The sequence below is a fragment of the Electrona antarctica genome (assembly GCF_951216825.1).
Source record: "Electrona antarctica genome assembly, chromosome: 16".
Classification (NCBI taxonomy): domain Eukaryota; kingdom Metazoa; phylum Chordata; class Actinopteri; order Myctophiformes; family Myctophidae; genus Electrona; species Electrona antarctica.
Genome location: NC_136797.1, coordinates 22,043,786 through 22,061,988, shown reverse-complemented (window position 1 = coordinate 22,061,988; position 18,203 = coordinate 22,043,786). Strand labels below are relative to the sequence as shown.

The 18,203-nt window shown below is 44.2% G+C and overlaps 1 protein-coding gene across 2 annotated transcripts in view; it reads left to right on the top strand.

The window, feature by feature from the left end:
* Positions 1–18,203, top strand: part of LOC306939268 (disabled homolog 2-interacting protein-like) — a 135,848-nt gene that overhangs the window by 14,561 nt on the left and 103,084 nt on the right. For both annotated transcript variants that reach the window (XM_079523825.1, XM_079523824.1), the window contains exon 2: positions 16,210–16,363. In XM_079523825.1, coding sequence (XP_079379951.1) covers positions 16,210–16,363 — 154 coding nt within the window. The remainder of the gene's footprint in view (positions 1–16,209; positions 16,364–18,203) is intronic.

Genomic DNA, 18,203 nt, shown 5'->3' with positions numbered 1-18,203 from the left:
TTGTTGACGAAATTGTCAGTATATTTACTTATTTAGTCATAGTCATAACTATGTTTTGCTGTTTATGTTGAATCTGTGTACACACATCAAAAGTATCAGATCTACAAGCTCATTCTGAGCTTGTAGATCTGCTCCTTTTGGTGTTTTTGGATTTGAATCCTGAAAAGTAACAGTTTTGGACATATGATGCTGTTCCTTCCACCCGACATGGGTGATATACAAATGCACATTGCAATGCACATCACAAGCCTTTGGAGTCTTGGACAACAACCACTGTATTATAGCGCGTAGCTGTTTATTTTATATGAACTTATACACTGGGAGTGCGGTAGACCAAAGGGATTAGGGATTCTTCTTTGGCAGTCATTCTAAAGTATCATGATGGACAAACAACATGTGTGTTTGGTTCACACATAATGTGACAGTGACAGATGCACTGCACTGTAACAGACACCCTTACAGCTGGGCCTGCCACAGTCATTACATAACTGTTTAATCGCAACAATTTGAGATAATCACAAATAATGTTGCATGATGATCGTCAAAATGTTGAAATTTTAATTTTAATTTATTTGTTAATAGCAGATCTGTAAGCTTGCAGTGTGTTGTTACAAATCAGCGATTTCTGCAATTATAAAAAGGAAAATAAAAATATATATTATCTGCCAAATACGGCCCTGTGCAATTGTTGACAATTGCAATTGAGAGTTGGCAATTAATCGTCAACCCCCGGCATTTATATCCTGGCGTAAAGAATTGTGCAGATCTACAAGCTCACAACAATGTCACAGTAGATCGGCTATTTTTGTTGAAGTGTAGACGGAAAAAGGTGGTCCAAGTACAGTTGCAACTCGGGTTCGTTTTAGTAATGAATCAAGGTTCTTTTTTTTTGTTAAATTGTTTTTTATTGAGAACAGATTATAAATTGTTACACAAACATTATGATATGAAATACATTTTTCTTTTATAGAAAACAAAAAAGGAGGAAAGAAAAAATACAAAGACAAAAAGCGAAAGAAAACCCTCAACCCTTCTACCCATGCTGCTCAGTGACTACTATAGAATAGAATAGTAAGATGATGAAATGCTCATGAGAAAACATCTGAAAAGAAAATGGCGTACAGTCAACCATATCAGTGGTATCCTGTCTATTAATTGTTTCTACTCAATGGACAAGGGGCAGCCAAACCTTATCAAATTGACTCTCTTTGTTTCTCAGGAAATAACCTTATTCTCTCAAGATGAAGCGTATGAATCAAGGGTTTAATTGGTTAATTCATTCACCTCCTTCAAAATCCCCCCTTCTCGCCGTCTTTAGCAGCGAACGAACACCAACGGGGGGAGTTTTGTGGCAATGAATGAATGGGGGGGAGAACATGAACATTATGCATACATGAATGCTAATGTCATGTCGTTTTGTACCACGATTGCATTACAATGGACTAAGTGTGTGTGTAATTTATGTGGCAGGTCACCTTGATACAATGACGGCGAAACGGCGTCATTATTACAGATGGTAATGTCACATCTCGCTTTTAGTTGAACCCATTTAGACCTGACATTGACATTTTTAAAAAGGCTTCTAAATCCTAACATTTTTCTCAAAAACCAATGTTTCTATGTCAGTGGTGCTCAACCTTTTTCATGTCAAGGACCCCCAGAATTATCTATATTGAGCCACGGACCCCCATCTCAAAATATGTGGTTCCAGGGACCTCCCCAGAAGCAACTATTTGAGTTTAAAACGCTCTGAAAGAAAATATATTCAAAGATTTGCACCACATGTAGATCTGCTATTTTTCAACAGCTGAAGTTTAAAATTGTGCCGAAAGTGGTTAAAACGCTATAATGTGACACAGATGCGGCGTCAGGTCTAAATGGGTTAACCCATTCAGACCTGAGGACGATTCTACAATTGCCTTCTAAATACTGAGTTTACTGAAAAACCCATGTTGCTATGTCAGCGCCAGCGGTGCTCAAACATTTTCATGTCAAGGAGCCCCAGAATTATCTGTATTTGGCCTCCGACCCCCATCTGAAAATATGTTGTTCCAGGGACCTCCACCCAGAAGCAAGGATTTGATTTGAAAACGTTCGCTCTGAAAGAATATATATATATTGAAAGATGTGCGCCACATTTTCACGATTTTTCAAAAAATAGCAGACCTACAAGCTCTTAGCGCGGCACTCGGTGCCGCGCTATGAGCTTGTAGATCTGCTATTTTTCAATCGCTAAAGTATAACATAATGCTTGAAACACCAAAAGGAGTTCCCGTTCGGAACGGGTTAAGTGACGTTCATTGTCTCTGTACGCCCAGTGTGAGCCACCCGCTTCGAGGGTGTGTTCCATCTCACCGCCTCGTCACCATTCACCACATACTCAAGATTGGTTTTAGACTTAACGCTTTTTTTTTGCCGGGGAATTCTTCAAAAATAAAGGCGCTTAGAGTGCCAGCAGATATGGCAGATTTTACTCTGAAAAGCCCCGCCTTCCCTTCCCCCGGTGGGAGGCATAATGTTCTGTTCTTACCTACACCTAAAGTCTCCCTAGAAGCGTTTATGTTCGAGATAACGAGATGCTTCCTGAAGTCAGAAATGAAGACGGAACATTGTCCTTTTGGTCAAAACCATGGAGAGCGCCCATTTAGATTCTAATGGAGCCGTAAACAACGGCAGCACGCATGTGCGAAGAACGAGGATTACGGTGCAGAAGGAAAGGCCAACAAAAAAAAATGAGTACAGTACTAGGCCTGTCACAATTATTACATAATTGTCTAATCTCAATTATTTGAGATAATCATAATTAAAAGGTATGTTTTGCATCATCGTCTATCGAGAAATATAGCAGATATTTCCACTATTTTTTTTACTATTTTTTCTGAAAAACCTATGTTTCTATATCGGTGGTTCTCAAACAATGTCATATCAAGGACCCCAAAAATTATGTGTATTTATTATTAAATTATTTGGCCGCCGACCCCTATCTGAAAATATGTTGTTCCCCCCCCCCCCCCCCCCCCCCCCCCCCAAGAAGCAAAGATTTGAGTTAAAAACGTCCACTCTGAAAGAATATATATTCCAACTTTGTGACACTTTATTTTCATGATTTTTCAAAAATAGCAGATCTACAAGCTCGTAGCGTGGCACTCTAGTCATTTCTAGACTACTATTACTTTCCACCTTTGCCACCAGCATGTAGCCTCTGCTGGCCTCCTCTCTCCCTTCCCTCCCCCCCCCCCCAATTCACACCTCCCATGACCTTGACTCTCCTCCAATGTTCTCTCTGCTCTTCTCTCCTCCCTCTCTCTGGCTGTGTGTTTACGTGAGGTGAGGAGTTAGTTTATGCTGGGTGCATTCTTTCGCTCTCTGCCTCTCTGGCACTCGTCTTTCTTTCGCTTCTCTGTCACTTTCCTCTCCGCCTTGCACCGTCGTGGAAAAAGGGGAAAGGGGGGGAGTGTCTTCTTTATCGCCGTCATGGGAAATACTAATATGTATAATATTGTTTCTGTCGGGCAGTAAGCGCTTATCTGTATTTTAATTCTTGGGCTCTTTCTTAAATTAATGTCCTCCTTGATCACACACAAGTAGCAAGTGCACAAGCTTGGAGCGCGGCGCAGAGTGGCGCGTTTTGAGCTTGTAGATGTGCTACTTTTGATGCTTTTGGAATTTGAATCCTGAGAAGTAACAGTTTTGGACATTATATGAGGTTTCCACCATGACAGACGACATGCTATTTCATTTACTCCTAACTAAGCCTTCTCATCATCTATCTCTAGAGAAGCATCTGCTCTATTGTAACTTATTTCCTGTCCTCCCCAAACCCTCTGCTAGCTGTGCATAAAGCCCCAGGCTATGAGGTGTCGTGTCTTCTTTTGTCTTCTGGCCAACAGCTGTGCCTTTTAAAAGCTGTCATCTTCTCCACTGTTCTTCTTGAATGTCCCTCCCTCCCCTCTACGTTTGGAATGGTTCAAAGTGAGCTCCATGTTGGGAGTGCTTGGGGCTAGAGAGAGCAGAGGGAGAGAGAGAGATGGTCCTTTCAGCCTAGCAGGCCGGAGAGCTGTCAGACACTGCTGTGAGGATCTCCTTCAAATAAAACCTTGTCTTATTCCTTCCCCCTGCGTGGGTCAGTTTTACGTCATTTTCCCCCGGCGCGGCGGGGCGGGGATTTTTGTTTTTACTGCTTCACCCGGTAGATAGCTGCTGCTCAGATGGCTCTGTAGTGTAGTGATAGTTACGCTGGCTGTTCAGGAATAGAGTGTCTTACTCGGAGACACTGTGACCCTTCGACTGGGGCGAGCCGAGCGTTGAATAAAGCGATCTTACGATTCCTAGATGGACTGTCTCCCCACTCAGCTACGGTCGACCCACTCTCCTCTCCTCTCCTCTCCTCTCCTCTCCTCTCCTCTCCTCTCCTCTCCTCTCCTCTCCTCTCCTCTCCTCTCCTCTCCCCTCCCCTCCTCTCCTCTCCTCTCCCCATCATTCCACTGCTCTAGTTCCGTTTCTTGGCCATCTAAATATTTGAAACGCTATGCAGGAATTGGAGCACAGATTTGACCAGATTGAAACTTGCATTTGGCTCCCACACGAAGGGACTTCAGTAGTCAGTAGTCAAATGTGTAGTCAAATGTGTAATTAAAAAGGTCATGGCCTTGTGTCACTGTCAGAATTAGAGGGAATGCGACGAGGGGGGGATTGTGCGTGCAGTAGAGTGTACAGTTAAATGAAACGATATTCATGGTTTTTGAGTGGTGCAACCACTCCAAGGAACAGCAATGTCCCTATGTCCACGTACCTGTCCCTATGTCCGTCCCTGTGTTTAGAGTACCAGTAGGGGCAAAAGCGGTGCTGTTGTGCTAGAAACAGAGAGAGAGAGATAGTGTTGCACTGTTGCCTGCTAATTACAGAGAGAGAGAGAGAGGTGTCTGCTAAATGCTAAATTCCCCCACACGGTAACACTGTCATTTCTCGCCCGTTTCGGACGCGGGGCGGCTCGCCGGTACCGGGCTGGCACCCTGGGCGCGTTCCTGTGGGTCTGGAAGATCTGGGGACCCCCACACGGAGTTGCACCACTCAGTTCACACGGGTGTGTGGTTTTCTATGACCACCAACTCTGAGCGTGTACAAATGGAAGCTTGGTTTAACACTCAGGAGTTTATTCTGTGCAGTAACTAGTCCCAGCGCTGGTATATCAACCTACTAATGTAGTAGCCTGGCGCGGCCAGACTCATAGCGAGGGTTCACTGATGTTTCCTCCCCGCATATGAGTCTGGACTCGGGCTCATTGACAGAGTGTATGCGGAAGCTGGAGAAGTCAGAAAATGACCGGGGCCAATCGGGCCAATCAGTGACTGCGTTTCAACGGCTGTCCGTACAACAGTGAAAAGCAGCCTCTGATTGGTTCATGTGTATATGGTGACGTAACATTCATGCTGCAGGACTTTCAAAACAACAATGGCTGCCCTCAACGCAACAAGTTTAAAAGTTTACACAGAAACGATAAGAACAGCAGTTATTTCAGATATAGACTCTGACATATATCCGACATATCTCGCTCACGTATAAAGTAGAAACTATTAAACAGACCTTGTTGTTTTTAGCGTGGTTGCCGTGGTATGAGGAGCGGACCAGCGCACTGTGTGGTGACGTCAGCTTTTTGTTACGCTGATTGGCTAGATGGATCTGTCTGTCAAGGCAACTACTAACGCCCACTTTTCAAGCTGCCTATGGCCGAAGTCCAGACTCATATGCGGGGAAGAATCTTCAGTGAATCTCCGCTATGAGGCTGGCCAAGCCAGGCTACTAATGTAGGGCCTTCTTCTCAGAAATACACCAGTGACTCATTTAGGAATCTTTGTTCCACGGTCCTGCCAGCTAAGTCACACTGTTCAGCACTAAGCTACTGGGCCGGGGGCCCCCTCTCCTTGTTCAATAGAAATCCAATTTAGGAGAGAGGCGAGGGAAGACGGGAGTAATGGGTTCAGAGTGAGTGGGACCACACCCAGGACTCAGGACCTGAGCTCGACTTATAGTCTGCACTTCCTGTAAAAAAAAATATATAGAGGCCATCTGATAGTCTCTCTCGATCTGGAATCTGATACAGTATCAAATTCCATTCCAGGCGTCTAAGCACTTAAACCTATAACAAACCCTGCTGCCGACGATTGCTACACTAGAGACCATGCGTGTGCAGATATAGCCTGAGATAGGCCGGCTTAATGTACTGAAACGCCAAATTAAAGGGGTGTAACACCTTCCCAGATGTATGTCCTTTCCACTAACGATCGCATCTATTGCTACAACGGTGCAGTGCAAGGTCACAGTAAACGCAAAGTGTCGTGCTATTTTGTGACTTTCCCCAGTTCCCACATTTAACCCATTTTGGTGTTGGCATTATGTTATGCTTTAGCTATTGAAAAATAGCAGATCTACAAGCTCTTAGCGCGCCACCGAGTGCCGCGCTACGAGCTTGTAGCTCTGCTCTTTTTGAAAAATCGAAGAACGACTGACACAGAAACATAGCTTTTTCAGAAAACTGTAGAAGACATTTTTAGAATTTGATCTCAGGCCTAAATGGGTTGAAGACCCACCCCCCTCGCAGTTGTGTTTTTTGGTTTATGAAGATCGTTGTACCAGTAGTTTCTTGTGCTCTGCTGCGAGTATGCATATCTTCAAAGCATTCATATTAGTTTTCCTACTAAAATCACCATTTTTCAGACTAGCCACAGACTGAAATCAGATCTGACGCAGAGCCCACACACACACACACAACTCGGAGGAACTCCGACGCACACCGAATGGCAATCATCAGAGCCTCACTGAATGCAGCATTGGTGTTGGTGAACGAGTACTTTTTAAGTATGCATCATCAAAGTTCAGTGACCGAAAACAAGCGCCCCCTCCCCACCACACACACAGCCCGACAACACCACACACTGGGTCCAAATGAGGAAATGCCTTGCTTGTTGTTTGGGTCACGGTGCGTTCTGTGTTTACGTTTTGGATGTTCTCTCCCTGTGGATGTCACATTTTGGAGGATCAAACTGCATGCATAATTTATAGGTAGGACATGGAATACTAAGCTGGAGCAAATACGAGGGGAAATAAAAAAATTTGGGGCAGAGAGAAATTACTTTACATTTTTTTGAACAGAGAAGATTTTTCGGAGGATTTAAACCACACCACGATAGACGTGAACGGGGACTTTATTGGCCGCCAAACGCATAAAAAAACCAATGTATGTCGAAGCTTGTTGTGTATAGGGCATTAAGCAACTAGTCGACTAGTTTACTAGTCCACTAGTAAATCCACTAGTCGACCTTGCTGGTACTAGTTGACTAGTTGATAAGAAAAAAAAAAGTGTTTATTTTTATTTTTTTCCTCGATTGTGTAGGCCTCAAGATCAGGTAGATTATAGTTATAGTCACCATGTACACAGTATTTCAATGTACAAATATTTATTTAAAAAAAAAGGAAAAAAAAGAAAAGTTTATTTTTTTTAATTTATTTTATGTTTTACATAATAGGTAGTTAAACAACTAGTCGACTAGTAAACTAGGCAACTAGTCAACTAGTAAAAATGACTAGAAGTGAATGCCCTCACAATGTGACCTGCAACACGGTCTAGTCTAGACACCGTCCACCACCACAGGGGTAATCAGGCAGTGCAGTGTAGCAGAGCAAAGATTCCCTCTGCACTGTCAATACCACTGGCTATGTAAGCAGGATGTGCCGCTGGTCTTTTGGCACCGCGCTCATAGTTACACCCTGTTCACTGTCGACAAGACACTTTGTTAGTACCTTAACACCAGCATTTCCGATGATGACTGATTCCTTGACGCTTTCCACACTCCGATGCCAGCCTGATTGTTGTACCTTCTCCCCCCAAAAAACACCCCCATAACACACCACATGTACGCACGCACAAGTGCGGGCGGGCAACAACATAGAATTGATTATGGCGAGTATGCAAAAAAATCTTGCAATGATCTCAAAAACTTGTGAAGGTTGATGATAAACAGTCAACCACACTAATGGTGTCCTGTCCATCAAGTGTTAAAGGACCACTTCACCACTTTTCAACCTTCATATAATAGGTCATCACTCATCACTAATAATCATGATAAAATGGCACAATTTCTTTCCACTAAGTCTGCTTCTCATAGGAGGGCTGTGGGCAGTTCAGAAACCCGTCCACCAGTGACATCATCGTTAGGCAGATTTTTTTTAAACAAGATTTATTTACAAAAAACGTTTAGATGTTTATTATCGTGAGAACGATGGCTTCCATTTTCGCATTGCAACTTTTCAGGACTAGAAAGCCTGCAGTTTCTATTAGCTTGGATTCCCCATCGATGATTCAGCTAAACGAACGAGGGGCAGCCAAACCTTAGCAAATTGTGTGTGTGTGTTTTTTTTTTAAAGAAGTACCTTATTCTCTCGAGGTGAAGTGTGCTAGTCATGTCATTGAGCCAATAAGCCCACCAATGACGTTCTGACCAGACAGTCTTGAGTCAGACAGGGAGCTGCTAGGATGGCAGGCTGATTGGCAGCAGTTTTGCCAGATTTTGTGAGAGAAATAACGTATGAAAACAAGCCCAAAAGAAGTCACTGGTTATAGGCCACATGAACACCAGCTATTTGCAAATAGCAGATCTACGCCGAGTACGCTCACAACGCGGCACATTGCGACACGTTGTTGTGAGTTTGTAGATCTGCTATTTTCAAAGAAACATCTTGAAACATGAACGTTTTTGAAACATTTTAAACACACAGATCTTGTATGGGTGATCCCTGGCACAAAATATTTTCAGATCTATGGCCAAGTACATATTAATGTAATTACTGTCCATGACATGAGAAAGCCTGAGAACCACTGATTTTAACACCATGTAGGAAAGTAGCCCAAATAAGCAACTGCTACACGTTAGAAACAAGCACCTCCAAAAGAAATTACAAGCTACTTTGGAGAAAAAAAACAAGCCCAAAGCCGCCTATAATGACCGGACTTTGCAAAAACTGATTGACAAGGCTCACACTTTGACAGCGTTGGTGAATTATGGGAGGCGTGAGCCGGCGAGCACCGCAAATTGCAAAAGTCTTACTCAGTGAGTTTGCAGTGTACTAGAATCCCTGTTTGTCTCGTGGGGGGGAGTCAGGCTGTCAGGAACAGAGGCACGTTGACGGGGGTTCATGATCCGTGGAGCGTGGATCAGAACCAACTGGACCATCCACTGTTTTTTGGCTGCAGATCCCACAGAGCTCAGCTATAGCCGGCCACCGGTTGCTGCTGCTGCTGCTGCTGATGATGCTGGATACTAGCTCCACCTCATTTGACATCCCTCTGTTCTGCCCGGTACCCGACCAGCCAATCACAGAGTGTATAGCTACGCCTTTAAAGACAGACACTCCCACCCACCGCCAGCCCCCATATACAGCTGCGGTTTGCGGTATATAGGCTGGAGAGAGAGGGCTCCCCGAAGGCCTCGTCTCTGGAGTCAGATTGGAGCCGCGTCGTCGTACCTTTTTCTAAATTGACTGTAAACGTGGGTTCATAAAATCCAGTGGTGGTCGATTGCAAAGGGGGGGGGACGGGGGCGGGACACTGTGTGCGGTCGCAGTGTAAACGAGCTGTCACTACGAGCATTTTAAATGACGGGCCATTTAAATGACGGGCCATTTAAATAACGGTGTCATTGTAAAACGCAAATATCTTTATTGTGCGGGGATGTATTGCATTCGTTTATTCAGGGTGCAATTTATGCTATTTGTGTTTGTGTGCGAGTGTGTCCATTCATGATGCTTGTTGGTGTTGTAGAGAGAGAGGGAGAGGGAGAGGTATAGAGAGGGAGAGAGAGAGGTATAGAGAGGGAGAGAGAGAGGTATAGAGAGGGAGAGAGAGAGGTATAGAGAGGGAGAGAGAGAGGTATAGAGAGGGAGAGAGAGAGGTATAGAGAGGGAGAGAGAGAGGTATAGAGAGGGAGAGAGAGAGGTATAGAGAGGGAGAGAGAGAGGTATAGAGAGGGAGAGAGAGAGGTATAGAGAGGGAGAGAGAGAGGTATAGAGAGGGAGAGAGAGAGGTATAGAGAGGGAGAGAGAGAGGTATAGAGAGGGAGAGAGCATGGAAGAGGCAGAGGGCATGGAAGATGGAGAGATAAAACTAGAGAGCGCTCAGACCATTGTCCATTTTCACACTGGGGGAAGTGGATTTAACAGCAGAGCTGGTTGACTGTACAATGGACTGGCTGCAGTTGATAATGTGCTATTGGGGCTGCTGCTGCTGCTGTTTAGCTGGTGAATGGTGGTATTTTAGTCCACTGACTCACACACGATGCACAATGGATTAGTGTCCAGGGCTCTCTGTGGAGGCGCGATTAAAACAATATTTTCTCTCATTACACTGGCCATTGACCCCCTCTGGATGGCCATCATCCTGCCAGGAAGCCAGTGGCTCTCAGAGTGGGGTCCTTGACGGTATCACAGGGGGTCCCTGTACAAGTGGAAGTGGATTTGGAACGTGGGTACTAGGCCTGTCACAATTATTACGTCGTCGTCTATTCGCAACTATTTGAGATGATCGCAATTATCGTCGTCGTTTCCATGTTGAAACATTTTTCATACGTTAAAGAATGCTGAAATAAGGGGCGCGCCACTGGCCTAGTGGTCCAGGCGCATAGGGCGGCTGTGGCTCAGGAGGTAGAGCAGGTCGTCCAATGATCCATGGGTCGGCGGTTCGAATCCAGGCTCCTCCTGTCTACATGTCGAAGTGTCCTTGGGCAAGACACTGAACCCCAAATTGCTCCCGATGTGCTGGTTGGTACCTTGCATGGCTTCCGCTGCCATCGGTGTATGAATGTGTGTGTGAATGGGTGAATGTAATGCACAATTTCCTGCCATTTCTTTGTATATTTCAGTTATTTGTCGTATTTGATTACCAGGCAAATTAAGTTCCATTGTTCAATGCCAAACACACAATACAATCGTTAATCACAATTATGGAATAATAAAGAGGGTTTATTCTCCAAAAGCAGATGCACAAGCTCGGAGCGCGCGGCACAACGCGATGCGTGTGAGCTTGTACATCTGTTATTTTCGAACAGCCACATTTTTATAAGGAACCCCCAAAGGACCCCTGGTGGTCCCCCCGGGCCCCCACTTTGGTCTGACAAAGCAAACTCTGGCTTCTATATTCTGTTTAATTCACTGACGTTTCGGCCTGCTGGCCTTCATAAGGATGAACAAACGATGCTGTAAACGACCCCAATAGAGCGTCGCAGTCCCGCCCCCTACCATGGACCAGGAAATTAAACCCAATGCATTTTTCCCATAGACATTTCTTAAAGTATTTATTTAAAATAGTTACGCCGCGGACAAAGCCAACTCGAGTCGTGACAACTCATGACAACACAAACAATATTTTGGACCAAACAAATAATTACAAAGAAGAAAAACAACAAAAAAAGTGTTGTAACCTACCGTTTTTTTCTTCTTTCTAATTATTTGTTCGGCCCAATTTTTTTTGTTTGTTGTCATGATTTGTCACGACTCGAGTTGGCTTTGTCCGCGGCGTAAACGTCTTTAAATAAATACTTTCTGAAATGTCTATGAGGAAAATGAACGGAGAATCATTTCCTGGTCCAGGGTAGGAGGCGGGACTGCGACGCTCTATTCACTAGCAAGTGAATACCAAGTCTGACGATTGATGCGATTGATAAATCGGTTCCAGAAACGGTTCCAAATGTGATGGAATCGATTCCGGTTTGTCAATGTTGGATGCTCTGGTTCCAGATCCCAAACCCTAATAAGGTCCCCCCCCCCCTAGGGCATTAACCAACTAGTCGACTAGTTTAATAGTCGACTAGTAAAACCACTAGTTGACCTCGTTGGTACTGGTCGACTAGTTGGTTTTTTATTCCCGTTTTTGTGGGCCTCAATATCTACTAATTATCAGATAGATTATAGACACCAATGTACACCGTTTTTAAATCTACAAATATTATAATAAAACCAGCCAGATCGGAAACGGCATGTGTGACTGTGACCCAACCCGGACCCAACCTGCACACTGCTTCCGCCCCAAAGTAACAAGAAGCATGGCTACAACAAACACAGAACATGGCGCGACCGCTCCAGTCCCAGCTAAACGGCCTCGTAATTCAGTTGTGTGGCAGTATTTTACCGAAGACAAGGACAATCACACGGTGGTGTGCAAATTATGTAAGATTGCACTCAAGTACAACAGCAATACGTCTTCTATGTCTAACCACCTGAATGGGAAACACCCGCTTCCCAGCAGCAGCACTGCCGCCGCCAACAGCAGCACCGCGGCGGCCAGCACCAAGCAGACTGCACCGCAGCAGACCACCATGGGAGATTATTCCCAACGCCCACTCACAGACAAGAGAAGAAAGAAGATAACAGAATTACTTATCAACTTTATTGTCAAAGATTGCCGACCAATCGCTGCTCTTCATGGAGAAGGCTTCATGGAATTAATAAAGTTTTTCGAGCCAAACTATACAATCCCGTGTCATACTACAGTCTGGAAGACCATCAACAGGCAGTACAAAACTTTGAGAGGCAACATTGCCGAGGAGATCGAAGGTAAAAGTGTCTCTCTCACTACCGACCTGTGGACATCTTGCACTATGGATCCTTATATTACAGTGACCGCTCACTACATCACAGACCCATGGGACATCAAATCAAGAGTGCTGCTAACAGACAACATGACCGAGAGACACACTGCTATAAATATTGCCGAAAAGCTGACAGAAACCATAAAGGAGTGGAACTTGAGTGTCTTTTCCACTGTTCATGACAACGCAAGCAGCATGAATTTGGCAATGGACCTCTGTCAACATTTTCCCAGCCACCTTGGATGCACAGGGCACACCCTTCAACTAGCCATAAAAAAGGGGTTAGATTTACCTGATGTTGCGAAGACTACAACTGCTGCTAGGCGTCTTGTCGGACATTTCCGCCACTCCTCTGTTGCACATTGTGCTTTGAAGAAATGTCAGCAAAGTCTGGGTAAGAATCCCCGCAAACTCCAAAACGATTGCGCGACTCGCTGGAATTCCACGTTCACCATGGTGGAATGTCTGTTCGAGCAGCGCATCCCAGTACAGGCCGTTCTAAGCGACGAGGTGACAACGAAGCCGTCCCAAAAAAAGGCCCTGTCCCTTAAAAGCAACCAGTGGGATTTAATGGAGCAGCTAATACCTGTACTGAGGCCTCTGGCCAAGGCAACAACCATAATGTGCGGTCAGGCGCACGTCGGGCTGTCGTTCGTCTATCCCGTCATACTCAACCTGGTTGACAACACGCTGAGAGCGAAAGAGAACGATTTGGCTATTACCCGCACATTCAAGACCACCGTGAAGAACCAGCTCATAACGCGCTTCAAGTTGGATTCGACTGATGATTTGGCTAAATCCGTCCCAATCACGGCATGCATGCTGGACCCCCGGTTCAAACAACTCAAATTCCTCCCAGCCAATATCAGAGAGGAAGCCTGGGCGCATCTGGACGACCTGGTACCGGGAGAAGACGAACAACCCAATCCTGGAGCGACAGGTGATGATCATTAACTAAATTAATCCCAATCAAAACCCCACTAATGTTGGCTAATAGCAAGAATTATGATACAATATATTATTTAAAATTGCTCATGCTCACTATATTTTATTATTATTATTATTATTATTATTATTATACAATATATTAAATTGCATTATATTTCTCATTATATTATATTTGCTCACTATATTATATTGCTTACTATATCATTATAGTGCAAATAATTGTAGCTAAGTAGCCTAGGCCTAGGACTAGTTGAATAGATAAGAAATAAATAAAACAACGCAATTAATGTCTCTTAATTTTCACCATAGATGATGATGCCGAGGACGAGGACAGCGCTGGAGTGGAACCGGAGACTCAAAGAAAAAAGGACAGACTGGAGAGTGACTTTGAAGAGTTGTTTGGGCCCCATTACGAAAGCATGGACAAAAAAAAACCCACCACGAATGCAGAAGAGCTGCGCGAATACCAACTGTTGCCCCAAATACCCACAATGGAAAACCCGCTGGCGTGGTGGGCAAAGAACGAGGGTCGTTTCCCCCGTCTTGCTAAACTCTCCAAGACCTACCTGGCGATTCCAGCAACCAGCACTCCCAGCGAACGTGTATTTTCCCTGGCAGGGAACACAGTCACTCGGCAGCGTTCAAGTCTGCATCCTTCCCACGTTAATACACTAATCTTCCTCAATGCAAACCAGAGAGACGGCCCGGTGACAATAATTAAAGAGGAGACAGAGGAGGACGGCATCAGTGTCCGTGATAGCGACAGCGAGTAGATTAGCCTTTTTGACAGATGTCACAGACCAACAGGTGGATTTATTGTTTGTTTTGTTTCATGAGGCCGTGAGACAACTTTTTGGTGAGTCCAGTTTTAATTTGTTGTTATTATTGTAGCAGCAGCTGAAATTGATCCGGGTTTGTTTGAGCCATCTGAAATGTTGTTTGAGACGTTGAGTTCTCAGTACTCACGTGCGAGTGTCTTTGTATCGTTGTCATGTCATGTCAACCTGGCTGCTGCGCTAAATGTGCCCTGGTGAGCGGCAGGACTCTGTTAATGGCTTATCTTATTAAACATTTTTTGTTTTCGTTTGAAATATTGATGATACTACATTGTGTGGGTTGCTGTAAAGCATTGAAGTTGCAGTATTAAAAATACAAGTGGCATTGTTGTTACCTAGAACTCCTCTCTGCGTCTTAATTCAAGATGTTTGTCACATACAGTACATGCATTGTGAAAAACTTAGGCTGGGTGCTGCTCCACAATGCACGCACACCGTTTTCAACCAACCAACCCACCGAACACACAGTACACAAAGATTTTTTTTTTTTTTTTTTTTTTTTTTTAATTATTAATTATTAATTTTTACATAATAAGTAGTTAAACGACTAGTCGACTAGTCGACTAGTAAACCAGGCAACTAGTCAACTAGTAAAAATCACTAGAAGTGAATGCCCCCCCCCCCCCCCCCCCCCAGACCACCCATTTAAAAAGACATAGAAACATAGCTTTTTCAGAAAACTGTCAGGATGTAGAAGACATTTTTAGAATCTGATCTCAGGTCAAAATGGGTTTAATGCATGCAGTTAAGTACATAATGTTTTGTCTGGTGGGAACCGCACATGTCAAAAAGCGTTAAGTTTCCTAAAACGGAAGAAAATAACATGTGTTTCACAGAAGTTATTTAGTCACAAGCTATCAGCCCTCTGGAGCTGCCTGTTGACCTTTAGAAACATAATCATCTCCAAGGAATTCCTTGACGGGAAGTTGCTCATAACATGTCTACGGTGGATTCTTATGAAACAAACTCTTTGCAGATTGAAAGAGGATAATTCATGCTTTTCGCACAGCTGCAAATGTCGATGAGTTTGACGTTAGGACTTTTCCCTTTGGATGAATGGGCTGTCAATGGGAAATTGCACCTAGTTTAATACCACCTTGCTGGCAAGATGGCAGCGGTCAATGGCATTGGCCAGGCCACCGAAATCGGTTAATACTTTTCATTGGTTCGCTACGCTGACCTGCTTTCTAGTGATGCACCGAATATTCGGCCGCAGAAAATATTCGGCAGAAAATGGCAAGAAAAAAATGCATTTTCGGCCTATTCGGTTTCGGCCCGAATAGGCAGAAAATACATCACCGAAAAGTGTATGCAATTAATGCATTCAAAAGAGCTGAATAAATGTTTTATGGACCTATAATAGTGATTATTATTTAAGTTAAGTTTTGCCATAACCATTTATTTTGCCATAAATCAGGTAGCTTTAAGGTACGGCTATGACAGCAAGCAATGGTAGGAAAGTAAATATATAATATTAATCCTATTCGGATATTCGGTATTCGTTTTTTTCCGGCCAACTGTTTCCTGTATTCGGTTTCGGCCAAGAATTTCCCTTTCAGTGCATCCCTACTGCTTACCTTCGATACTTCTGTGTGACGCTCTGGTGTGCTCAAGTAGGGCGTTGATTTAGATTAGAACAAAAGCGTAGAATATGGAGATAAGAGGTCTTTTCCTGCTCGACATACACAGCAACAACGACACAGAGATGCAAGGTTTCTATCTCAATAGGGTGACTCATCTCTCTCTCCTCTCTCTCTCTCCCCGTCTGTCTGTCTGTCTGTCTGTCTCAGATCTCATCTGATGCCGAGGCTGAAGGAGTCTCGCTCCCACGAGTCGTTGCTCTGCCCCAGCAGTGCTGTGGAAGCCCTGGACCTCAGCATGGAGGAGGAGGTCATCATCAAACCTGTTCACAGCAGCATCCTCGGCCAGGACTTCTGCTTCGAGGTGAGAGGAACCATAGCTAGCATCTTAGGCTATGAATGAATGAATGATTATATTATATAATCATTCATTCATATATATATATATACCTGTGTGTGTGTGTGTGTGTAGCCTTTATCTTGATAGTATAGTGCAATAGTTATTTTATTTTTAAAGATGTGTTTTTGGCTTTTCTGCCTTTATTGATAGTATCAACTGAAGATGGACAGGAAAGAGGGAGAGAGAGAAGGGGAGAAGGTCGTCATGAATGGACTCGAACACGCAACGCGCTGTCAGGCCAAAGCCTATATGTGGCATGCGCCTGGACCAGCGGGCGCCAGTTCAGTAGTTCCCCGGATGATTAGCTTAATTTTGCAACATTATTTAATATTTACTCACTCAACAGTAAGCAAACCAACATGCAGTTCAAGTGAACAGGGTATCTGCACATTTCTAAAGTGGAACTTTAGAAAGCAGTTTACAAAATGCTATTAAAAAAACAAAAAAAAACAAAGGTCAAACATATTACTAAACATGCCTCAACTCCTACAATTCCAAGTGCTTGTCAGGGTGGGGGTCCCCAGTTCACATATGATTTTTTTGGTGGGTCACAGGAAAGGTCGTACGAGTACCAATCGTATGAGAGAGAGACAGGAGACATTAGAGCCTTACGCACTATCAGTGCCCCAATGAATGATCTTTTTTTAAGATACTTCTTGCCTTTTATTGGTAGTCCACAGTAAAGAGAGACAGGAAACCGAAAGAGAATCGGAGAGTGACTTGCAGTAAGCGTCCGCCAGGCTCGGGAATCGATCCCGCAACTCTCTGTCAGGCATCGGAGCCTATGGTGTACACGCCCATATCAGTTGTGCACTTTACCCATCAGCAGTTTCACACAAAGGTTGTCGATGTTTCATCATTTACGGAACGGTAAAATAGATTTCTTTTTCCATTTTTCATTTTCTCTCATGTGCCCTTTTTTTTATCCCACGATTTTGCAACCCATTTTCCAAGCCGCTTCTTATCACCTGACAGGGGGGAGTTTCCCCGGCCGGACGTATGTGCAGGGAAGGAACACGTTATTCCGACCAGTTCCTTTCCCTTCCATCAGGCTGGCCAGAGGGAGGTAGTTTAGAGACCAGGATTACTGCATGTTTTTTGTGAGGGTACCTACCCTAGGGGACACGGGGAGAAACATGCAAACAGAAAAGACCTTTCGCCAACCCCGCCTCGGGTATGGGCGCTGATGACGCGGAGGAGAGAACACACCCACAGCGGGAATCGAACCCAGGACCTTCTAGCTGTGATGCGACAGCACTACCGACTGTGCCACCGTGCCCGACTCTGGTCCTCTTAAGTACTTAGGATTCAAGTGGACTGTGGATCTAAAGCAAGCCTGCACCGTTTGTCTTTTGACCTTCGCTGTGTTCTGTGTCTGGTGGATATTCAAGAGGTGTGAGTCGTGTGACTGTCAAACTCTATTCCAACTAGTGGAATGTAACTTAAAAGTACACTTACTCAGGTACAATTCTGAGGTACATTTTACTTGAGCATTTCCATGTTTTGATGCCAATACTTTTGACTCAAGTTGAATTTTGAAAACTGGCCTTTTACTCGTAATTTATTTTGTACAGTTGTATTGCTATACATGGTTAGGTTTTACCTAACCATATGAACCCTATATGGTTGACAGTGATGTAAATAGGGTGCGTTTTGCGTCCCAAAACGCACTTTATAGTTATGGGACGCAATAAACCATCAGCCTCTGCATCCTGTGGACGCAACTTTATCCTGGCTGCAGCTACACTGAAGACTATGGCACTCTCTCGGTCACACACTGTTCTACGTGGAAGTCTAGCACTCT